The 21994-nt window shown below is 43.2% G+C and overlaps 1 protein-coding gene across 1 annotated transcript in view; it reads right to left on the reverse strand.

Annotated features, from left to right (window-relative positions):
- Window positions 1-2383: 2383 nt before the first annotated feature.
- The window catches only part of LOC141472002 (multidrug resistance-associated protein 1), a 42834-nt gene continuing 23223 nt past the window's right edge, over window positions 2384-21994 (reverse strand). The window contains exons 20-32 of the mRNA XM_074158754.1: window positions 20093-20137; window positions 18114-18198; window positions 16679-16817; window positions 15572-15779; window positions 14418-14728; window positions 13353-13552; window positions 12809-12935; window positions 10311-10412; window positions 9123-9269; window positions 7740-7898; window positions 6167-6333; window positions 5177-5371; window positions 2384-3915 (exon numbers count right to left, since the gene is read on the reverse strand). Coding sequence (XP_074014855.1) covers window positions 3807-3915; window positions 5177-5371; window positions 6167-6333; window positions 7740-7898; window positions 9123-9269; window positions 10311-10412; window positions 12809-12935; window positions 13353-13552; window positions 14418-14728; window positions 15572-15779; window positions 16679-16817; window positions 18114-18198; window positions 20093-20137 — 1994 coding nt within the window. The 3' untranslated portion in view covers window positions 2384-3806. The remainder of the gene's footprint in view (window positions 3916-5176; window positions 5372-6166; window positions 6334-7739; window positions 7899-9122; window positions 9270-10310; window positions 10413-12808; window positions 12936-13352; window positions 13553-14417; window positions 14729-15571; window positions 15780-16678; window positions 16818-18113; window positions 18199-20092; window positions 20138-21994) is intronic.

The raw sequence follows: 21994 nt of genomic DNA on the forward strand, positions 1-21994 counted from the left end.
ATCTTGCAGCTGTACTGCTCCTACCTCAAAGGTAGCCCCAGAGGACCTACGTGACCCTGCCCTTACACATAGGTTCTGTGGGAAGAAAGCTGGGTTCTGGGTTTGTTCAGCTGGCTCTGTGTGCGGTGAAGATTAGTTCAGACTGATCCTCATTGTGCATAATACAATTTTGTTCAAGTCACATCCAGGCAAGATATTCATCATTTTTATGAGCACAGACATTTGGAATGAGGGTCATGAATCAATGCAGCAACGGCACAAAGCACTGACAGGTATTTAGGGCAGACAGAAAAGAGCACCTACTCCAGAGCTGGGGCAGAACGGTTTGTGCTAGAAAGTGCATAAATAGATAAAACCAGGAGAACACCGTGATGCATATTAATAACCACATCAGTGACAAAGAACAAGACTGAAGCACACACACAGAGTCGTCTTCTGACCCTTTGCTGCACTATTTAGAAGGCTATCCTGCAAAATACAGCGTTTTGGACACGCGGTTCCCCAAATGATCACAAACAGCCCATAAATAGGGCAGAGAACAGCCAGTGACACTTTCCAGTGTGCCTAGTTTGACATCGCAAATGCCGTTTAAGTCATTCCTACACAGACAACTCCACAGCAAACATTTTACACAGCGGAAGCATAATTCTGCAAGTTCTGTATTTCAAACAAACCATGCTCCTAAGTGCAGGTCCATTGTTTTCAAAGGACTTACTCACATGAATATATTAAGGCTTGCAAATCTCCTTCTAATCGGTGTGTGATGGAAAGCACCATTTCCTCAAATGTGAGATCAGTTTCCACTGAGTAAGAACTCCAGCAGTACAGCTTCCTCTGAATTCAGCCCCAGACCTGCAGAGTACTTGCAGAGTCCCCAGCTCAGTAAAGAGTGACACTAAACCCACAAGATTTTTCAAAGGTATTTGAAAATACCTTTGAATCACCTTAGAAGGTGATTCTGCCACTTTACTCTGCTCTGGTGAGACCTCACCTGGAGTACTGTGTGCAGGTCTGGAGCCCTCAATATAGAAAGGACATGGACCTGATGGAGCGGGTCCAGAGGAGGGCAACCAAAATGATCAGGGGGCTGGAGCACCTCTCCTAGGAGGACAGACTGAGGGAGCTGGGGTTGTTTAGCTTGGAGAAAAGGAGGCTCCGAGGACACCTCATAGCGGCCTTCCAGTACCTGAGGGGGGCCTACAGGAAGGCTGGGGAGGGTCTGTTTACAAAGGCCTGCAGCGACAGGACGAGGGGCAATGGTTTTAAGTTGGAGAAGGGGAGATTTAGATTGGATATTAGGAAAAAGTTCTTTACCATGAGGGTGGTGGAACACTGGAACGGGTTGCCCAGGGAGGTGGTTGAGGCCCCTTCCCTTGAGATATTCAAGGTGAAGCTCAACGAGGCCCTGAGCAACCTGGTCTAGTTGGGGGTGTCCCTGCTGACTGCAGGGAGGTCAGACTAGATGACCTTTGGAGGTCCCTTCCGGCCTGGACCAATATATGAATCTATGAATCTATGAAATCCTGCCTGAATTTCTTCACTGGATGTTCTCTGAAGGTCTGCCTTGAGGAAGGTGTTGGTGGTAACTAGTTGCAGAGGAAAAGAGAGCACAGGGAGCTTTACTGCCTGGTTGTCCAATGCCAGTGGCCCTTCTCCCCTTTCCTTCCCAGGGCCCTCCTAGGAGGGGATGGAAGGGGAAGGATCACAAAGTGTTCCTGGAGGATGACTGTGCCCAAGCAGGAAAGGTCTCATGGTGGTATTCACAGTTCCTCCTCTGGGTCTCCTCTGCAGATAGATCTGTCTCCATTGTAATGCAGTTATTAAAACAATACCAGCCACGCACCTTACCCGACAAGCTCATTCCTCTGCTCTGTACTCCATTCCTGACTAACCATTTGTTCCAATCTTTCCACCCTTCTGTCCATCACAATGCTGCTTAAGTGTTAAGTGATTTGAAACACCGAAACCTACTGCTCCTCCCCAAACTCCCAACACCCCTTGCCTATTCCATTTCCACAGAGGAAGTCAACACCAAGCTGCCCAGGAAATGTGGCAGGCACTGGCCAGAGACACCATGGGTACAGCCAAGGTGCAGAGCACCACTGAATCCTGCTCTGCTGATCCATCGTTATCACCTGCTCTGCTCAAACTGCAGTGCTCAAACAAGAGAAACCATGAGACATGAACCAGCCCTACCGCAGCAGACAGTTATTTGCACTCAAGGTTTCTTACCCACCTTAACACCCCCCAGACATCAGGCCTAGCAGCCTGGCTAGTCTAAGCAGTAACAATTTCTATTCCTATTTTCAAGGCAAAAACCTGAACTGCCAAAGCTAACCCTTTATCAAATATAAAGCAAGAAAAGGCACAACAGGTTATTTTTCAAACAATTTTTTATTGAAGTTCTTTGCAAATATTTGTATAGTCATTACAAAAAATACCAAAGAAAATTTCAGTCTATTCAATTTCAGAGATTCATAATTTACAAAAAAATAAATAGCTTTACTCTAAAGACAATAATTGTCTAGTATTAAGGTCAGCAACATCATTCACAGAAGTCCACATTCTCAGAGTGCTGAGCATTGGGTCCATCTGACCGAGTTTGCCTTCTTCCAGCATTTTCCTTTAAATAAGACTAATCAGAACATGAGAAAAGTAACTTTTTTTTCTTCCCACAGAAAACTGAACATTCAGCATAGATCTTGAAAACCAGACTCCATTGTTAATTGAATTTAGACCCCTCCGACACACAACTTAAAAAACAGTAAAACTTGTTTAAAAAAAAAAACAAACTGTAACAGAACAGTTTCCCACAAAATTTAAGAGTCAACAGCAGCAGCATGAAGGGCATGTTTCTTTGATATAAGGCTAGTGGTCCTTGATGTGGCAGAGCTTCTATTAAAGCACAGAACTGCCAAAGCCAAGGATATTACAATCAGTGTCACACTGAGCCTGCAACCTCCGCTCAGGCAAATCCTCACTTCCCAGCCTGGTCCCCACAGGCGCAACCAGGAGGATTCGCCACCCAAGTCAGAATTCCTGAGTGAACCGGGTGTAAGATCAGGTACTGCACACTGCAACACACCAACTGCTGCAAAGATTTGGTTTTGGAGCGATTGTCATTCTAGACATGCTTAAATACTGCTTTGAAGTTGACTGTGCTTTTTCACATCAGCACTACTGACTTACAGTGAACTTGCTGCTATGCACTGTAAACACATGAAACCTTTAGGAGAATGCATAAAAGCATTAACCATGTACAGTAAATGCCATAATGAGAAAGTCTGGCACACGTTATTTCACAAGAAGAAAAATCTTTGGACTATAGTACTATATGCCACAAAATGTTCCAAGTGCATCCCACAATAGATGGCTCTTCAAATGAGGAATCAGCAAACAAGCAAATAACTAGCATTTGCAAAAATGTTTTAAACAAAAAAAGGCAGGGAGGGTTTCAGAACATAACAGCAGATGAAAAGAAAAAGCTTTTCTGAACTTCTCTGTTGAATCACTCCGCCTTACATTTGAGCATATAATGACAGATTTCAGGCAAAAATTGTAAGTCTCTGAAGTGTTCTGCACAGTGTATGTGCTTCTCCTAAAGCTGGCTAAAATCAATACTAAGGAGAATAAAAAAAAAAAAAAAGAAAATAAATTGCATTTTTATGTTATTTCCATTGCCATGCTCTGGCTGACTTCACTAGGTCTGAAACTGAACAGCCCAGTTCACACCAGCTCAGGGGAAGTTACAATTCTCTGAGTGTATCACCTCCCTCTTCCCCACGTAAACTAACCAAGTTCAAGGGCTACACCAAGCCTGAATCTTTGGCCATACTATAGAAGATGCCTTTTTCCTGAAGTAGATGGTCTGGGCTACCACACTCCACCACTTCTCCTCTCTCCAGGACTAAAACTCTGTAAAAGAAGGAGAAAAACATGGTCACAAGAAAATCCAGAAAGCCAATGAACACAGATGTACATTACAGAGACACCAACTGCAGCATAGCCATTTTATGCGAGCTAAGACAGTCCAGGCTCTGTGAATGGACAGAGGTGAGAACCTTCCTGAGTTCATGGCAGATGGTCTCTGGTCTATTTTTTGTGTAGCAGATGTTTCCCCAGTCATTTGCGTGCAGCCATGAGACTTTTAACTGTGCTCTGAGCCAGCAAGAAACTAGATGGCAGCACTTCTTGTCAAGGTGGGCAGCACTAAGACCTGGTAAGATCTGGGATAACCTTCTCATAATATTGCATCACATCAACCCTTGTTACACAGCTGCTGCTGAGAAAATACACAAACAGACAGACCTTATGCAAAACAAACATGCAACCAGAATTAGGAAGTTTACAAAGCAAGTTAAAACACTGCCTTCAGCTACCTCCACTAATTGGCCAGGCACCACGGAGATGCTTGCAAGGCCCTTAGCAGGTGCTGCTGCATGGAGTTTCCCGCTGCCATGACCAAACTGGGTGTTCATCTGGTGACAGTACTGCTGGTGCTGGGCCTGGCACAGGAAACCCTCCTGGCTCTTATCTTTCACTATTGACAGCACAGAGAGAGGTCTACAAAAGCACACAAAATCTTATCACTGGTCACTTTGCTCTCTGCCATTCTGTGACAAAAAGGACAAGAGAGCTTAAAACTCAAATTATGAGACAAGAACTCTGCCCTCAACCACACGTTAACAGCAGTTGAGGATGAGGGAAGCTGTATGAACTATAGCCAAGTGATGGAAAGAGAAACGTTGCACAAACTTCAGACAAGTGCAGGACCTCTCCCTCTGATTCCTTATGCTGTCAGTGCCTAGTTTAGGGTATGAGCTCCCTAAAGCTCTGATGCCTCTTCCAGCTGTGCCTAAATTAGGGCAAGACCCAGGAACAGACTCCTGTCCTCGCCTCCCTCCCCCTTCCCAGTTTGCCTGAGCAGGAATGGCACAACAGTGTGACATCGAGGGATCAGAGGAGCTGATCAGAGGCCAAGCACAGGCACTGCAACCCAAAACACACACACACACACACACCCCCCACCCATCAAAACAGGAATTCCAGCAGCTCTGCGGAGAGGTGGCTAAAAACGCACTGGTAAACATTTAGCTAACACAAAGATGCTTGTTTAAGGAGAGCACGATGCAGGTCACACATGCCATTCTTCAAGACAAAAGTGGTATTACTTTACCTGGTGTAGTCCATGATTGTGTTCAGACGATGTGCTATAGTTAATACAGTACATTCTTCAAATTGAGACTTTATTGTTGACTGTATAAGCTTATCTGTTTCAAGATCAACAGCAGCTGTGGCTTCATCTAGAACCAGGATTTTGGACTTCCTGAGAAGAGCTCGTGCCAGGCACACCAGCTGGCGCTGTCCCACACTACGCAGATGGGATGGGAGGGTGGGGAAAAAAAAGTCACAACAAGTTTGCAGTATTCATTTTGAAGCCCAGCAATTCCTTATAAGAACTCCTCTAAAGTAAAGGTGCCAAGAATCCAGCAAAATAGATATGGTTAGTCTTACTACTTCACTGGAGAGTATCTAACAGCAACTGAAACTACATCCCCCTCACAATGAAGTCTCAGCAACATAATAAGAGAATACATTACAAACAGTGTCAGCAGATCTGAATCAGTGCAATGTTGAGGACTGGACTTTAAATGGTTTCTACAGACTGAACATATATCCCTGTTATGGTGCAAAAAAGCAAGCTGACAACTCCCTTAGAAAAATTGCATCTGTTGGGCAAGAGCCATGGTAAGTTCAGAGCATCCGCTATAAATAGCAGGCTGCTGCTGCTGCTACTAAAATCCTTTCCAAGACTGCCCAAGCTGTCAAACCTCACAGCATTCTGATTATTTCTTAAATTACTTTGAATTCTCAAACTTGAGAGTTTAAAACGCATTGGATAAAATCTAGTTGGTTGATTGCATGGCCTGACCACATATTAAGAACTCCCCAACTCCTTCCGCAAATTCTAATGTGGGGCCCGGGGGAGCCCCACGCTGCATTGCTATTGCTAGTGTCTAGCTACGTACTGTCCCAAGTGAGCTGTAAGGTTTCTGGAAGTGGAAAGTCTATTTGCAGGTGGGAGGGCACACACACACCCCCACACCTCTCTCAGTTCTCATTTAGTTCTTAAGGAAATTTTCATAAGGATGGTGCTTTGACATACCTGAGGTTCTCTCCACCTTCAGCACACTCATGATTGAGTTTATCAGGAAGGGACGATACAAAGGTTTTCAGGTGAGCCAATTCCAAAGACCTCCAAATGTCTTCATCAGAGTGTTGGTCAAAAGGATCAAGATTCATACGTAGAGAGCCAGAAAACAATACTGGATCCTAGTCACAGAAAGAGGTCATTGACAATGTACACAGAACATGGCAAGTGCTCCAAAAATATTTCTTAGACAGTGCAAGGAAAACATGTCCCAGATGCAGTTGCAAGCAAGCTAATCTACTGAATTTAGCTGCGAGACCTCATTTCCAATAACAGCAAGTCACTCTCCCTCACCCTTATTCCTTCTGGTGGCCTGACCTCTGCCCTCTGCAGATATGGCAGTCCAAACCTCTCCATGAGTTAGCAACTCATGAATCCAGAAGGAGAAAAAAAAAAAAAAGCCAACTTCCTTTTTACTGGGCTACTAAGTCAAAGAGCAGGCACTCCCTGCCCAGCCTTCTGTCAGCAGGGACCACTAGGTCGACTTTTCACTTCTTAGGGAATTACACCATCTGTAAATATTTCAAAACTCTTCAGCTGCAGCATTAATGAAATGAATGCATTTTTTTCTTGGACATGGAGAAATATTACTTTGGAAATACTTTTGACCGAGAAGTGTCAGACTGATGCAAAGTAATCAAAAGGAGAAAGCAAAGTTCCCCCCCAGATTTCCAAAAATGGTACAGAAAACCCTTTACAGTGTGCTGCTGCAACAGGGATTTATATAACCACATTTTATGGTCTTACTTTGAATCAGAACAGGCAGGCAATAAAGGCTACACAGTAAGAACAAGACTTGAGACTGTAAGTCCAGTGCTTGTAAAGCCGTATTTCCAAACGTTTTGGACTATGAAACCCACAGTTGCTGGGCTGGACTGGGATGGTTACGTATGGGTTTGTGTGAGTGAACAGTATTGCATACCTCGCTCCCGAGATCCTGCCAAAGTCAGAATGCTTTGTACAAAGGCCCAATGAGTGCATATCAAGCCTGAAATAGCGATCCAAAATCCCAATCCCTCACAACTAGACTACATAGTAACTTCATGCTCATTACTAATAAGAAGAGAACTACCTAAAATGAAATTTGAAACCAATCTCTAGAAAAATTCCCCTGAGGGCTCTCCACAAGTGGAAATAGACTTTACTTCCCCTTTAACTGGCCAAGGGAGTAACAGTCCCAGTTAATCAAGGGACCCCCATCAGGTGATCAGCTGGGATGAGACCTCCCCATTCAGGCTAAGCTGTCTATAGCATTTCAGTGATCAGCGTGGGGTGCTGACAAAGCCCTGAGTCCAAAGGCCAAGGTTTTGCTTCCACATCACAATTCAGCCATAGCCAAGCTCCTACTTGCTACCCAGCACAAGCAAATCAAAGCCAGTCTAGAAACAAAGCTTGGTTTCAAGTCCATGAAAAAGCATGCTGAAATGACTATTTCATCACTATAGATCAGAAAAGGAATAAATATGTTCTCCCCAGTACATTACAGAAACAGCATTGTTACAAAAGAAGTTCAGGATTTCACACCTACCTGAGGGATGATGGTGATCTTGAACCGCAAGTCATGGAGCCCTATTTTTGCAATATTAATTCCATCAATAATAATTTCTCCTTCAGCTGCTTCATTAATCCGAAACAAACCTAAAGTAAGGGAGGATTTTCCAGCTCCCGTTCTTCCAACTATTCCAATCTGTTGGGAAGAAATACAGGAACAACTTACTTCAGGGAATAGTTAAAGCATTTCCAATCATCTACCTGAAAATGACACGTTTTCAGAAGGCTATCATATTTGCTAGGCTATCAACACCCCAAAACAGCGTAACAAATTAAGGCTGATCAAAGGGGAAGACAAATCACTGGATATGAAAAAACAAAAACAAAAAGCAGTCTCAAAATTTGCAAGCCAATCACATCAGTTTTCAATTTTTCTAGAAAGGTAGATGGAACTGGGTAGAACAGACCAAGGTTTCCCTAATCCTTTTTTTGGTTCATGCTTCCCAGTCGTAATTGCTGACTTCACATTTATCTTGTTTGAATTTATAGCAAAAATACACCAAAAGCACTCAGTTTCATACTGTATGTTTTGCCTCCCAGTTAGACTGAAGTCTTCACCAATTCTTTTCTTTTTTAAAAATAAATATATGAGATTGCTACTTTGGTTGCTTGATATATCTCTTGTCATCTGCCCATTCCAGCCACTCTTGAGGTAGTATTCTGCCCATATTTGTAGGTACAAAGCATGCAATCAGGAAAAAAGCAAATGTCTAGTCGGATACCGCAAGTAAGGAAGCCAGAGAGATGATCTGTCCTGCCACTACCTTTTATGCTGCTGTGCAAGATCACACTATTATTAGACATCGGAGAATCCACATAGAACTGGGGCAGGAGGCACGTAAGTGCACGTGTGAGGAAACAGCAGGAGAGACACACACATATCACCATCAGTTTGACCAGATCCAGAGAATCTACTCCGAGTCTACAGAGAGTCTCACCTCGCAAATTCCGTCCCATTAGGACAGGGCTTCTCCCCTCTATTTAGTAGTTCATTTTCTTGAGACTATAATTAACTTAATCTCTCTGCAACCTGTACTCCTCTTTGCTTAAGGCAAACAAATTAGCAAAATTTCCTGGGAAGGGGAGAGAAGACAGCATAAACCTCACTTCCTCATGAAACCAGATAAAAAGACACTTCACAAGCCCACATAATAGTCTATCTTCATCCCACGGTGCAGGACACACCTTGAAAAGGGTTAGAGCCCACTAAAGCTGCCAGTTACAGTAAGACTGATTCTACAGAAGCTCTTCTAGTTTTTAAGGACCCAAGATACGCTACAGACCAGGGTTATACCTCTCTTTGGCTTATGCATGGAGATTTATAAACAGTAACACTCTACTGTAAGTTCAGATTCATTACCTTCTCACCCCCATTTATGGTAACATTTATGTTTTTCAGAACCAAATCCAAGTCTTCCCGGTAGCGTAAACCATAGCCTCGAAACTCAACCTTTCCCTCCTCGGGCCAGGTGCTGGCTGGGGCTGTTTGTTCAATACTCCATTCAGCCTGAAAGAACCACACAAACATCTGATCATTCCTCTTTCAACCAGACATGGGCTCAGAGGACTTGAGGAAAGCAATTAAGAAAAATCCTTGTCAGTGTGCAATTTGCAAAAGGAACTGTGAGGGTGATTGAAAGAGAGGGAAAGAGCCGCCCCAAGGCAGATGAAACGGTTTATCTAGCCAAGGGCTTTGCTATCACAACTACCACTTGCTCTATAAATTTTCCTCTTATAAATAGAATCATACAGGCAGCACGTATTCAGATAACCTGCTTGTACACCCCCACCACAGTAAGGAAGCCATTGGGGAAGCCAGACATGCAACTAGAAGCAGTATAACTGAGACATAACCACTAAAAGACAAATAAGCAGGTAAAGTAAACAGCTGCTGCCTCAGTCTCCCACAGAGGTGGGAGAGGAGAGAACACATCCCGCTGCATTCACTGCCAACGCCAAACAAAAAGATTTTTAACTGTATAAACACTGGTCTGTTACCAGAACTTGAGAAAAAATTCTAGGAAGGGTCCTCATAAGGTTTGGCTGCAAAAACAGTGACTCAAGTCAGGTTCAAGTGACAGGCATGGCAAAGAGAACCCACAGGGAACTCTGTTCTGTAGCCAAAAGGGGCACAATTGCACAGGAAATTAGTTGTTAGGTGATTTGAATCAAAACAAATAAAAGTAAATCATCTTTACTGCACACACTGAGAGCAAAAAGAGAAACACAAATAATAAAAATAATATTTAAGCACTTAGGAAAGCAAAATATTTTTACAGCTCCACTGCTTGGCCTAGGACAGAACAGCACACTCCCTACATAACACTCTGTAAATGCCAGTGGACACACCTCAAAAGCACCCCCAGGACCTACTAGCTGAGATACAGCCCGTCCCTAGAGAGAGGGCACTGACAGCACTAAGCTCCACCCCATCCCTCAGCTCAGAGGACATGCCCAACTGCATCCTCCAGCCCATTCAGCCAGGCTGTGAGTGAGTCCTCAGAACAGGACCCTGCCTTCTACAGGTATGGCAGACAACTCAGTGTACCTCCTTCTCCATTTCGGCATATTCTTTAACTCTTTCTACAGCAACAATGTTGGTTTCCAGTTCAGATGACATGCGAACTAGCCAGTTCAAGTATGCTGTAATCTGCAAGAAGAAAAGAAGTCTAGAAGCAGTTTACACTAAGCATGTTACCCGCAATAAATAAAAAAAACCATGTATTGAGTCTGTGTGGGAAGGTTTTGGGGGGACAGTCGGGGGTGCTACAGGGGTAGCTTCTGTGAGAAGCTGGTAGAGGCTTCCCCTGTGTCTGACAGGCCCAATGCCAGCCAGCTCCAAGATGGACCCACTGCCAACCAGTGCTGAGCCCATCAGTGATGGTGGTAGCACTTTTGTGATAACATATTTAAGAATGGGGGGAAAAGAATAACACCCAAAACTGTGCAATTGCAGCCAGAGAGAAGAGTGAGAGTATGTGAGAGCAACAACACTTCAGACATTAAGGTCAGTGAAGAACAAGTGGGAGGAGGTGCTCCAGGAGCCAGAGCAGAGATTCCCCTGCAGCCTGTAGTGAAGACCACGGTGAGGCAGGCTGTCCCCTTGCAGCCCATGGAGGTTCACGGGATATCCACCTGCGGCCCATGGAGGACTCCACACCAGAGCAAGCGGATGCCTGAAGGAGGCTGTGACCCCATGGGAAACCCACAATGTAGCAGGCTCCTGGCAGGACTTGTGGCCCCATGGGGGACCCACACTGGAGCAGTCTGCTCCTGAAAGACTGCACCCTGTGGAAAGGGCCCACATTGGAGCAGTTTATGGAGAACTGTCTCCCATGTGAGGGACCTGATGGAGCAGGTGTGAGGAGGTATCCACCTCCTGAGGAGGAAGGAGCAGCAAAGACAACATGTGATGAACTGACTACAACCCCCATTCCCCATCCCACTGCACCACTGGAGGGGAGGAGGTAGAGAACTTGGGAGTAAAGTTAAGCCTGGGAAGAAGGGAGGGGTGGGGTGAAGGTGTTTTAAGATTTGGTTCTATTTCTCATTATCCTACTCCAATTTGATTGTTAATAAATTAAACTAAATTTCCCCAAGTTGAGTCTGTTTTGCCTGTGACAGTAATTGGTGAACAATCTCTCCCTGCCCTTATCTCAACCCATGAGCATTATTTTTCTCTCTCCTGTCCAGCTGACAAGGGGAGCGATAAAGCAGCTTTGGTGGACACCTGGCATCCAGTCAGGGTCAGCCCACCACAACACAAAACAACCAAAGCACTGCAAGCTCATGGAATGCATAAACACAGACAAGATCTTGGCTAACCAGTGCTGTATAGGAGAAAAGGCTGGTCACAAGTGGTGTTCCTCAGGGCTCAGTGTTGGGACCATTTCTGTTTAATATATTTATCGACGATCTTGATAAGGACATAGAGTGTATCATCAGTAAGTTTGCAGATGACACCAAGTTAAGCAGGAGTGCTGATCTGCATGAGGACAGGGAGGCTCTACAGAGAGATTTGGATAGATTGGATCAATGGGCCAACATTAATGGTATGAGCTTCAACAAGACCAACTGCCAGGTCCTGCACTTGGGCCACAACAACCCCATGCATCGCTACAGGCTTGGGGAAGTGTGGCTGGAAAGCTGCCTGGCGGAAAAGGACTTGGGGGTTCTAATTGACAAGCGGCTGAATATGAGCCGGCAGTGTGCTCAGGTGGCCAAGAAAGCCAATGGCATCCTGGCTTGTATTAGAAATAGTGTCACCAGCAGACGTAGGGAGGTGATTGTCCCCCTGTACTCAGGGCTGGTGAGGCCACACCTGGAGTATTGTGTCCAGTTTTGGGCACCTCAATACAAGAGAGATATCGAGGTGCTGGAGCGAGTGCAGAGGAGGGCAACGAAGCTGGTGAAGGGCCTGGAGCATAAATCTTATGAAGAGCGACTGAGGGAGCTGGGACTGTTTGGTTTGAGGAAGAGGAGACTGAGGGGAGACCTCATCACTCTCTACAACTACTTGAAAGGACATTGTAGAGAGGTTGATGCTGGTCTTTTCTCACAAGTAATTAGCGATAGATGGAATGGCTTCAAGCTGCAACAGGGTAGGTTTAGACTGGACATTAAGAAATAATTCTTCACAGTAAGAGTGGTCAGACACTGGAATAGGCTGCCCAGGGAGGTGGTTGAGTCACCATCCCAAATGTGTTTAAGAGTCGTTTAGATGGGGTGTTGGGGGATATGGTGTAGGGGAGAACTTTGTACAGTAGGGTTGATGGTTGGACTCGATGATCCCAAAGGTCTTTTCCAACCTGAATGATTCTATGATTCTATGCAGGGGATGAGTCATCTTAGCCATATCCCCTCACACAGGCAAGGCACTGAAGGAAGTTCCCAGCATCTTCCCAGATGCTATTTGTAGGTATTATTCTTTTTCTATGGTCTTTATATTAGTTTTCCCTCCAAAGCTGTAGCAAGGTTCTGCTTTCTGATGCAGTCTTAATATTCAGAGCTTCTTTTTTTCCCAAAAAAACACCCACGTAAAATTACCTGCAGTGAGTAGGACACTGAGAGGCCAACCAGTCCTGCGCTGAGTTTGTTGCGTGCAATCACTGCAAACAGTGCTGCAAAGAAGACAATACAATTCCCCACATACTCCAGACGGACAGCCAGCCACCTGCAAGAGAGAAAAGCATAGTGCATCTTTCCAGTAATTTACCCACAGAGAATTAGAAATACAGCCACCTAATGTTCTGTCACACATCTTGTTTTTTAAAAGACTAGTATCCAAAATTAATAAACCTTTCAGGTGCATAAATTCCTGTCTTTGTTCAGAAAGCACCTGTGCTTAACATTGGGATCAATGAATCCAAACTTTTTAAAAATACTACCCAGAAGTAAGGCAGAAAGAAAAGAAATTCATAAGTAATCTTAATTCCATCGCAGAAGTTTAACATCTGTAAAGCAGATATATCCACACAGGATTCCCAACCCTGGGCAAGTATGCCAAGACCTGTGATTGATAAGGAGCACAGGCTGCAGAACCAAGCCCTCCCTGTATAACTGCCTTTCAGTATTTCAACCCCACTGTTACCTGTTTGCAACAATGCTTGGATAGTAAGCTTTCTGATTTTCATCCACTTTCACATCATTCTGCTTTATGAAACGTTTCTGCTCCTCAAAGGCTCGAATGACACTGACTCCCAGGAGAGTCTCATTGAAGTGAGAATATACAGGAGAACGACTGACAGACTCAAGTCGTTTGAGCTGGCGAGAAGTGGCCACATAAAATCTCTGCAAATCAGAGTATGAGAATTAGGGTTACATCCAGACTGCATCTGAAAAGACAAAGGGAATCGTAAGAGAGTTCCCTGCCATTTGGGCTGTTAGTTACAAAGATTCAACTTACACATGGGAATACAAGCCTTTTCCAACACATTAAGGCCTAAAAAGACCATTACATATGGTCTGCTGTCTTTAAACAACTGCCAATCAAAGCATCTCATGCCATAGCCAATTTCTCCTTTTTCTTTTCTCTGCAAGTTTAGTTCAACAGTACAAAAGACACACATCACTGCCTTTAGGGTTTATCAGTGGAGCCTGATTGACTCTTGAATTAGTGAATCTAAGTCAAAATCCAGCTTCTCTCTGATCTGTACTGGACCTAGTAGATTTTTAAGAGTAAAGTAAGAGTGAAGCAAGCACACCCTGCCTACACAAGACAGGAGTGAAAGCCTGTCATCATTTCTCTTGCTTTATAAACAATACTCTGACAAAACAGGCAGACCAGCAATACACACATACCCCTCTAAAGACTACTTGTTAGTTTGGAAGCAAGTTTTAGAAAAGCCCATGCATTTTCCATATTTGGGCTCTGAGAAACAAGTTGTACAAAATTTGCCTCAAAATCTAATGGCATTTTTATAAAGTCTGCTTAGGTATTAAAGGATTACCTTCTGCACAAAAGTCATTCTATACTCGACAAAGGAAGGAAATGCTCTGCTAACGTCAGCTAATCAATAAACCGTGCAAAGCACAGTCCGTCAACCATGACTCAAGTCAAACACATTAAAATCCATCCTAGCACAGAGTAAGAACTGTCTTAAATAACAGAGGATGAGTGACTACTGGTCCCGGTGCCCCAGATAGCACCCCTCACCTGCACAAACAAGTAGACAAGTCCCAGTGGTGGAATAATGACAGCAGCTATAGGTGTGGCCAGCAGAATGATGATACAAGCCCCGATCACATTAAATGTTGAGCCCATGAACATCTTGATGATTGGTGGAATGGTGGAGTCAATGGTATCTATCTCCTTCGAGAAACGGTTCACCAGATTTCCACTGGGTGTACGTTCAAAGAAACTCATTGGAGACCTGAGGACATTGTGCAGGAGGTTAAGGTGTAGGTGTCGTGAAGCAAATATTCCCCCTATTGACACAACCATCGAGTAGCCAAACACAGCAATACCTAGAAAAGAAAACTTGTTTTTAACTGCTTCTGCTTCTCACACAAAACATTTCCCTTCATTTTGCCATCACTTGGCATTAGCATGATCCAGTACAACAATCCTGAGCACTAAGGGTTCACTACAGGTAGACTCAGCCATTACTCCAAGTAATTAAAAAAAATATATATAATCAGTGAAAACACCACATTTCTCTCATGGAAGAGGTTGTTTCTCCATTACAAAATTTTGTGTAATATTTGAGCACTTTCCTTGAGTAAAGATCACTGAATTTTAAGGTGTCATTTAGTTTTTATTACAAGATCTTTATGGCAATTTTGAAGGGGAGTACTTGGAGTGTTAGGTTTCATGAGAAACAAACTTTGACCACAAAAAGGACACATAAAAAGCCACTGAGCTGGCCTCCCCATGGTGCCTTGGACGGGCCCTCAAATAGTCAGAGGAAACATCAGCTTACACAGCTCAGCCAGGCCACAGCTGCAAGGGATGCAGCATAGCCATGGCCTCCTGTCCTGTGAACCAGTACAGCACAGTTTGTCTACAGGCCAAGGAACCCTTTCCTGGGTCATCAGCCCCTGCAAACCACTCTCAATTCTTGTTTTGTACAAACAAAAGAAAATTATATTCACTAACTGAATAATTTTATAGGTTGGTTTGCTTGCCTTTTTTTTTTTTTTTCTTCTCTTTATTCACTCAAGTTTTTCATCTTTCTACAAAGGGAAAAAAAACAACCCACATTCAAATCCTTGGCAAACTGCTGCTGCAGTTCTGGGGATACAAGGTCACCAAGAGCATTAGAAACATTCTGAACCAGCTAATCTTAAAATAGGTAAGACCAAGCAAACCTTGAGAAATTCCCAGTGCTCCATACACTCCCAGTCTGACATTTGTGTACTGCTGTGTCCCATTGATAACAGGATCATCTGTCCATAAACTTAGCCAGTAGTTGGAAGCCAGGGAGGCTATATGATTACACATAAAGAGGAAAACGCTCAAGAAAGAGATAAAGAGTCCAATTGCTTTCATGTAGTCCCAGTACACTGTTGCCTTTACCTGATGACAGAAAGGAAAAAAAAAAAAAAAAAAAAAAATCATTTTGCAGTAAGTTTCAAAACCAGCAATTCCCCCTTCTTCAACCCCTATTTAAAGTCAGTATCCCTGCATCAGATCATAAAACCACAACAGCTGCACTTTAGAGAGCAACTGTAAAGTGTTCTGTGGAGACACACCAAATCCAACATCCTTCCAGGGCAGACACACATCATCTTTCCCTTGTCTTCGAATGGAAGGGTAGGGAGAGAGCTGCCTGAAGTAATGCACAGTGTCAGTGGCAAAGCCAAAAACTTCACTGAGGAGTTCCAGTTTTTGGCTCTCACTTTTTACCACAAGATTACATAGGCTTTAATTAAATCCTTGCTCCACATTGCTTGTAGCCTATGATCTATCTTTAACCAGAAGATACATGCAACATTGCTAGGAGGTGTAACTGCCATTTTCCCAGGAACTTCACTCTCAGGTTTCTCAGAAAGCCCTGGGTATCCTAGGATTAGATACTGGTGTCTACAGTGGAAACTTGGCTTAAATTCGTCTGAGTCAATTCCAGCTCCTTACACTGAAGAGAAGATTTCATTAGGTCACACAATTTGTCACAACCTCTCTCTAAGAAATAGCTGCAAGGTTTTAATTTCTTCTTTGATGTGGTCAGGCCCATCATCTTAAACAAAAATTTTGTTGTCAGCACTCTTTCTGCATGCAAACCTGGGGCTTAGCTTTGGGAGCAGAAGGCACAGCAACACTTCCATGAAGTACTACAGAACAAGCAGCAAGTCCAAGAATCCACTCAGACCTTTCTCTACCCCAGTTACATGGTCTTTGGAAGTTAACTTCTTCTGAACCCTGTGGATTTTTCTGAAACTGAAAGAGAGTGCAGAAGTGGGAATGGAAGACCTTACCCTCCCAGTCTTTGCTGTGTCGGCCTCTGTTAATTTCCAGGAGTTCTTTTCAGCAAGTGGCTTCTGCAGCTCTGCAGTGCTGCTCTGGTGCTGCGACTTCCCGGTGTCTCTGCTGTACGTTGAAGAGTTACTGAGTTGCCTGTTTGAAGACACTTATTTTTCAGTCTTAGCATGATACAGGCCAGGTGTTTACTTCATAAATAGACCTCAATAGTCCACTGCTCCAAGTCAGTGTCTTACATTACTCTGGTGATAATCAATCTCCTAACCAGTCATCATCAAACCAGTGGTTACTAGTGCTTCCCTCCTCCCCTCACAGTGCATTCTCCTAAATCCTCCCTGATGGCATTCAGTTCTCAAGTATCCATCTTCAGATGCAAGTAACACAACAGCCAGTCAAAGAAGTCTAGGTTGAGTGATCAAACTCCGGAAAGAAACATGCTTGGTGATCATCGACATAAGCCTTTACAAACCCTACCATCGTACACAGTGCAGCTGCTGAACTGCAAAAAGGGTATCCACACTGGCATCAAAATGGGCAATTGTACTCCCAGGCACTCATTAGCTTCCAGAAATACAGTATCTCTACAGTGCCATAAGAATAAGGCATTGACTATGAGACTGATTTTTGGGAAGGTATAATCAGAGTGATTGTCTTTGGCCGTTCTCAAGCACAACAGCAGCTGTACTACGTCAGACTGAAGGTCCACTTAGCACTTCATCCCACCTGACAGCAGTCAAATGGAGAAGCCTTAGGAAAGCACAGGAAAGCTGGACTAGCCAATACAATACTCTCTCTCTTAGGTGAGCTAAATCCATGGTATCTTGCTACAACACAATTATCGCTTCACAGAAGAAGAGCAGCACAAGAGCTCTGTGTGTGCAGACATGCATGTGCAACAGTCTGTACCAGCCACTGGAGCAGGGCTGCAGCCTCAGAGGTTCGTACACCCAGGGGCTAGCAACTGGGGAGACTGGGGTCCAGGGGCAGCTATTGAACAGACTGAGTGTCTGAGCCCAACTGGTGGAGGGACCCACCTTATACATACACATATATTATATTCTCACTGGTGAGCATCCATCCTGCTCAGGCAAGAGGTGGTAACAGGATGAGGCCATTTGGTGCTGTGTCTGTGCAGGTGCTCTAAGTGTCCGTGATCTGTACGGCTGGCCACGTATACATCTTGTCTGTATGTACGCTCTCTGTGCATGTGCCTGCTGCGAGCACATCATCAGCCTTGCTACTACTGTTAGACCTGGAGCCTCTGGAGCAGCAGCAGCCTCACCTCTCAGGCTGCTGGATCTGGCACAATACATTTTCCTCTAATAAATACCATAAACATCAAGTTACTGTTTGTCCACAACTGACTAACAGGACAAAAGGGGGGGGAAGGAGAGGTAGGGAGAATGAAAGAAAGAAAGAGACGCTACACACCTTTGCATCAACTTTCCAGGGGCTTCATTCACAAGGACTCCATTTTCTACAGGCTGTCCTTCCTTTCCAGATGGACTATTTGTATCTGGAGGGGTGTGAAAAAGTAAAACTTGAAAACGGTAAGGAAAAAGATAAAAAGGTTTCATTTCAATCCTAAATGCCAGGTGCGGTCCTAATGCACACACAAAGAGGGGAACACAAGTAAGTATTTTTATATACTAACAGATAACTGACCAGGTAGACAAATCAGTTTAGTTCTGCCCCAATAGGATTAGTTGCCAAGACAGGGAACACTTATTTTTCTATTTTTCTACCAAATGTAGGTCAATAATAACAATGTAATATAGTTATGAGGACATACTTGAAGTTAAACCATGCAATACCAAGTCACACTATGCCTCACCCTGTGGAAAAACAAAACAGAACAACCACTCCTTTTCAGACCTCATCTTTTACACAGTTAACTATAAATTATTTTGATTTTAGAATGCAATTAGAAGACATTCCAGTAAATGATGGAGTGAAGCTGTAAGAACAGAAGGCATGTGCTTTTAACTTTGAGCCTTCCTGCAAAAATAAGTAAGAAGCAACATGCAAAAGCCTGGTGGTTTAATTTGGTTCCTATGGTTGCATAAATTTAAGCAAAAGATCTTTCTATGAATGTCACTTTTCCAAAAAAAAAAAAAATCTCATTATCCCACAAAATCCCATTTGTAACAAGATGCAGCACACATGAGACAATTGTTTAAAACACTTCATAAAAGCTGCCCGCTTGAAATATTAAGCTTTCTCTGAGCAACTTAATTCAGTGGCATAGAGGGCCATAAGTAAAACTCTTATGTTCAAGTTATGTCATCATTTTCCTAATACTAAACAAATTACTAGCTCCTAAAATACTAACTCTCAATTGAATGGAATTCTATTTTCAAATATAAAAGTTAATTCAGACTATGCAACAAAAAAAGAATTCTTCATTTTAAAACATTTATGCATAGTTTATGGAAGCAAAAAAGCCTACCCGCATCTATTCAAATGATATGCGGGAAAATTTGTGTAGATTCAGAGTCTGAAGTTTTCATGTTTTTATACTAAAGCAAAATACATGCATAAAACAGTTTGTCAATACATTAAGAGTGGACTGCTTGAACATAAAGCTGCTCCCTCCTGTGTCTGCAAACTGAACATTGGTCCATTACTCTAAGAACCCAAAGCTAAACTGTTCAGTGTGGTCTAGAAACAGGAAAAAAGCAGAAAATGTGAAAAAGTGAAGAGCTCAGAGACTTAGTTCTTATTTTTATTTACACAAATGAGAGAAAACCCATATGGGACTGCTGGTTATTTTAAGCACTTGACAGCGTGTCTTTTGAAAAGCTCCCATATGAAAACCAGCAAACATTCCAGCATTATATTGCTTTAGAGCACCACTAAAGTTCAAAACCCACATGAACAAAACAAAACCACAAATAAACCATCCTCCTAACAGCTCTTAAATTTGATTTCATGTTATAGGCTACAAAGATTTCCTGCTTATACGGCATTTGCCTCTTGAGAATGAAAAATGCTCAAGACTGCCATAGTATATCAGGCACATGCACCCAGGGTATAAACTCCCAACGAGGGCTCTGTGGGAACAGCTGCAAGTACTGAATACACATATGAGAACAAAAAGGACCTTCGGGGCTCAATCCTGAACAATGCCACTCTGGGTACACTCACTACACTCCTAAGTCCAGGGTGCATCTTTAAAGTTTATTTAAAGCTTTGTCATGGAAGCGCTCAAGATAAAGAACTGCTGCTGAGTTATCTACAAGCAGACACACCAACTGTTATAGCATCACACAAACAAGTCACATGCAAACCAAGCAGATACCTTCTATTTTGCAGACAAAATTCTTCCAAAAATGATTCAAGGAACTGCAGCTACTCATATTACTCCAATACAAACACTAATATATAGCCACATGGTACAAAGCAGTTACCTGTTTCCAGAGGTTGAATCGTTCCTTCTAACGAAGGATCTGAGTCTAAAAGTATATATAATTAACTTTTTCCAGAACACACTCAACCAGTTGCTATCTTTACAAACACAAATGCATCTAAATAGCAAAACCTAAGCCACAAAACCATAAATGCCCACAGTAGGATCAAATTTACTGAAATGGATCTCTTTGTAATCCCAAGCCTCACACAGAGTCAAAAGACAAACTTGAGGAAAAATAAAAATTCTAAGTCAGATGGCTACGAGTGACAGATGAAGAAACTTCCTTTCTTTCAAGATATGCATTAATGAAGAGGGAGTCAAAAAAAGTGACTCTAAAGTGGCCTCATATTGACAATGACAGAAAACCCTCACTATGTACAGGGAACTACCACACACATTTTCCCCAGTGATGGGGAAAAGACTTCATCCAAGAATCTTAAGAGAATCCCTGACCTTAACATAAAAGATGCAAAGCATCAAACTTTTAGAGTATTAACTTCGGTCCACATCTCTCCTCCCAGAGCTCCGCTATTCTGTCTTTAGTCATGCAACCACAACGAGAGGAGAGCTGTGGCAGCACAGGTTTACTTAGTCCCTTCTCCTCCAGTGTAGCCCCCCGTCATCATCCTGCATAGACAGATTAGTAAGAAGTAGCGAGATATTTCACACTTCCAAGCATCTTGATACCCTAACAGCACTCATCTTGAATCAATATTTGCTTCTGTCATTTGGGGCAGAGGCTGCAAATAGGAGAGAGAAAGGAAAAGACTGAATTTTACTAGAAGTAAAATGAATTTAAGAGAAAGTCAAGATTATTTCCTGACACAGACAGGTGTTTCCTGAATTATGACTCAGGTCCAGACTCTGCAACAACATTTGGAAAAGAGTCAACACAGATTTCAAGATATGCAAGATATGCAGATTGAACTAAATCCTACAGTCCAGACCCTTAGCAGTTCTCAGAATACTTTTACCCCCCTTTACCTCCAAATCAAAACTGAGTAAGCCTGTTGTGCTGACAATTCTCATACAAAAAAAAGTGAGCTGAGTAGCCACTGAAAGGTCTTTCAGCTTTTTATTTGACTGCAAAGTCACAGAGTCAAATGCTGGGGAGACAGCCATCTGAAGCACAGGCCACACAATGTAAACAAGATTTAGAATTACTAATCGCGCTGTATATCTCTAGCTTTCAGGCACTGCAGTCAAGACCAAAGGTGAACCAGACAGTTAAAAAATATTTCAACCTTATGGTGCAGTTGCACTTCTGTGGAGCCACTTTTACTCCACACAAACACTAAAAATAGCTCCAGGCCTTTCAAGGACAAAACAAAGTTTACACTGAAGCCCTTTGGAAAAAACAACAAAAAACTCACACATTAAAACAAAAACTAACATCTGCTGCACTAGTTTGTATAGGAAACAAGGGAAAATAGTCATAAGAAAGGTAATCTTAAAGTAACTATTTGCTACGCTACAAGTCTGGAGGGGGAGGGCAGGACACAGGACAATGCCAAAAAAGAAACGCACTCACAGGAGTCAAGGGCACATCTATGATCCAGACCAATCTGCATAGGGAGGAGTAGCATCGGCATCAGCCACATCACCCACACTAAATGCCAGAGAATCAAACAACAGCTAAAAGCAAGAGAATTTGGATGCTTTTTATATAGTCTCATAGGTTATTTTACATGTAGTTCCACGTACTTTGGAGAGGATTACACACTGTAGAACAATAAAGCATCCATTTCATATATCCACAGCTGAAAACTGCAGCGCTGCACACTGCACTCCCTACTGCTGCCATCCTTGTCACTGCCTTCTGCATCAAGTAGGATGATGGAGAAGGAGGGGATGCTCACATCTCCCCTCTGAGCCCGCCCGAAGACTCACATGGGGGCAG

This window comes from Numenius arquata, chromosome 14 (genome assembly GCF_964106895.1).
Source record: "Numenius arquata chromosome 14, bNumArq3.hap1.1, whole genome shotgun sequence".
NCBI lineage: Eukaryota > Metazoa > Chordata > Aves > Charadriiformes > Scolopacidae > Numenius > Numenius arquata.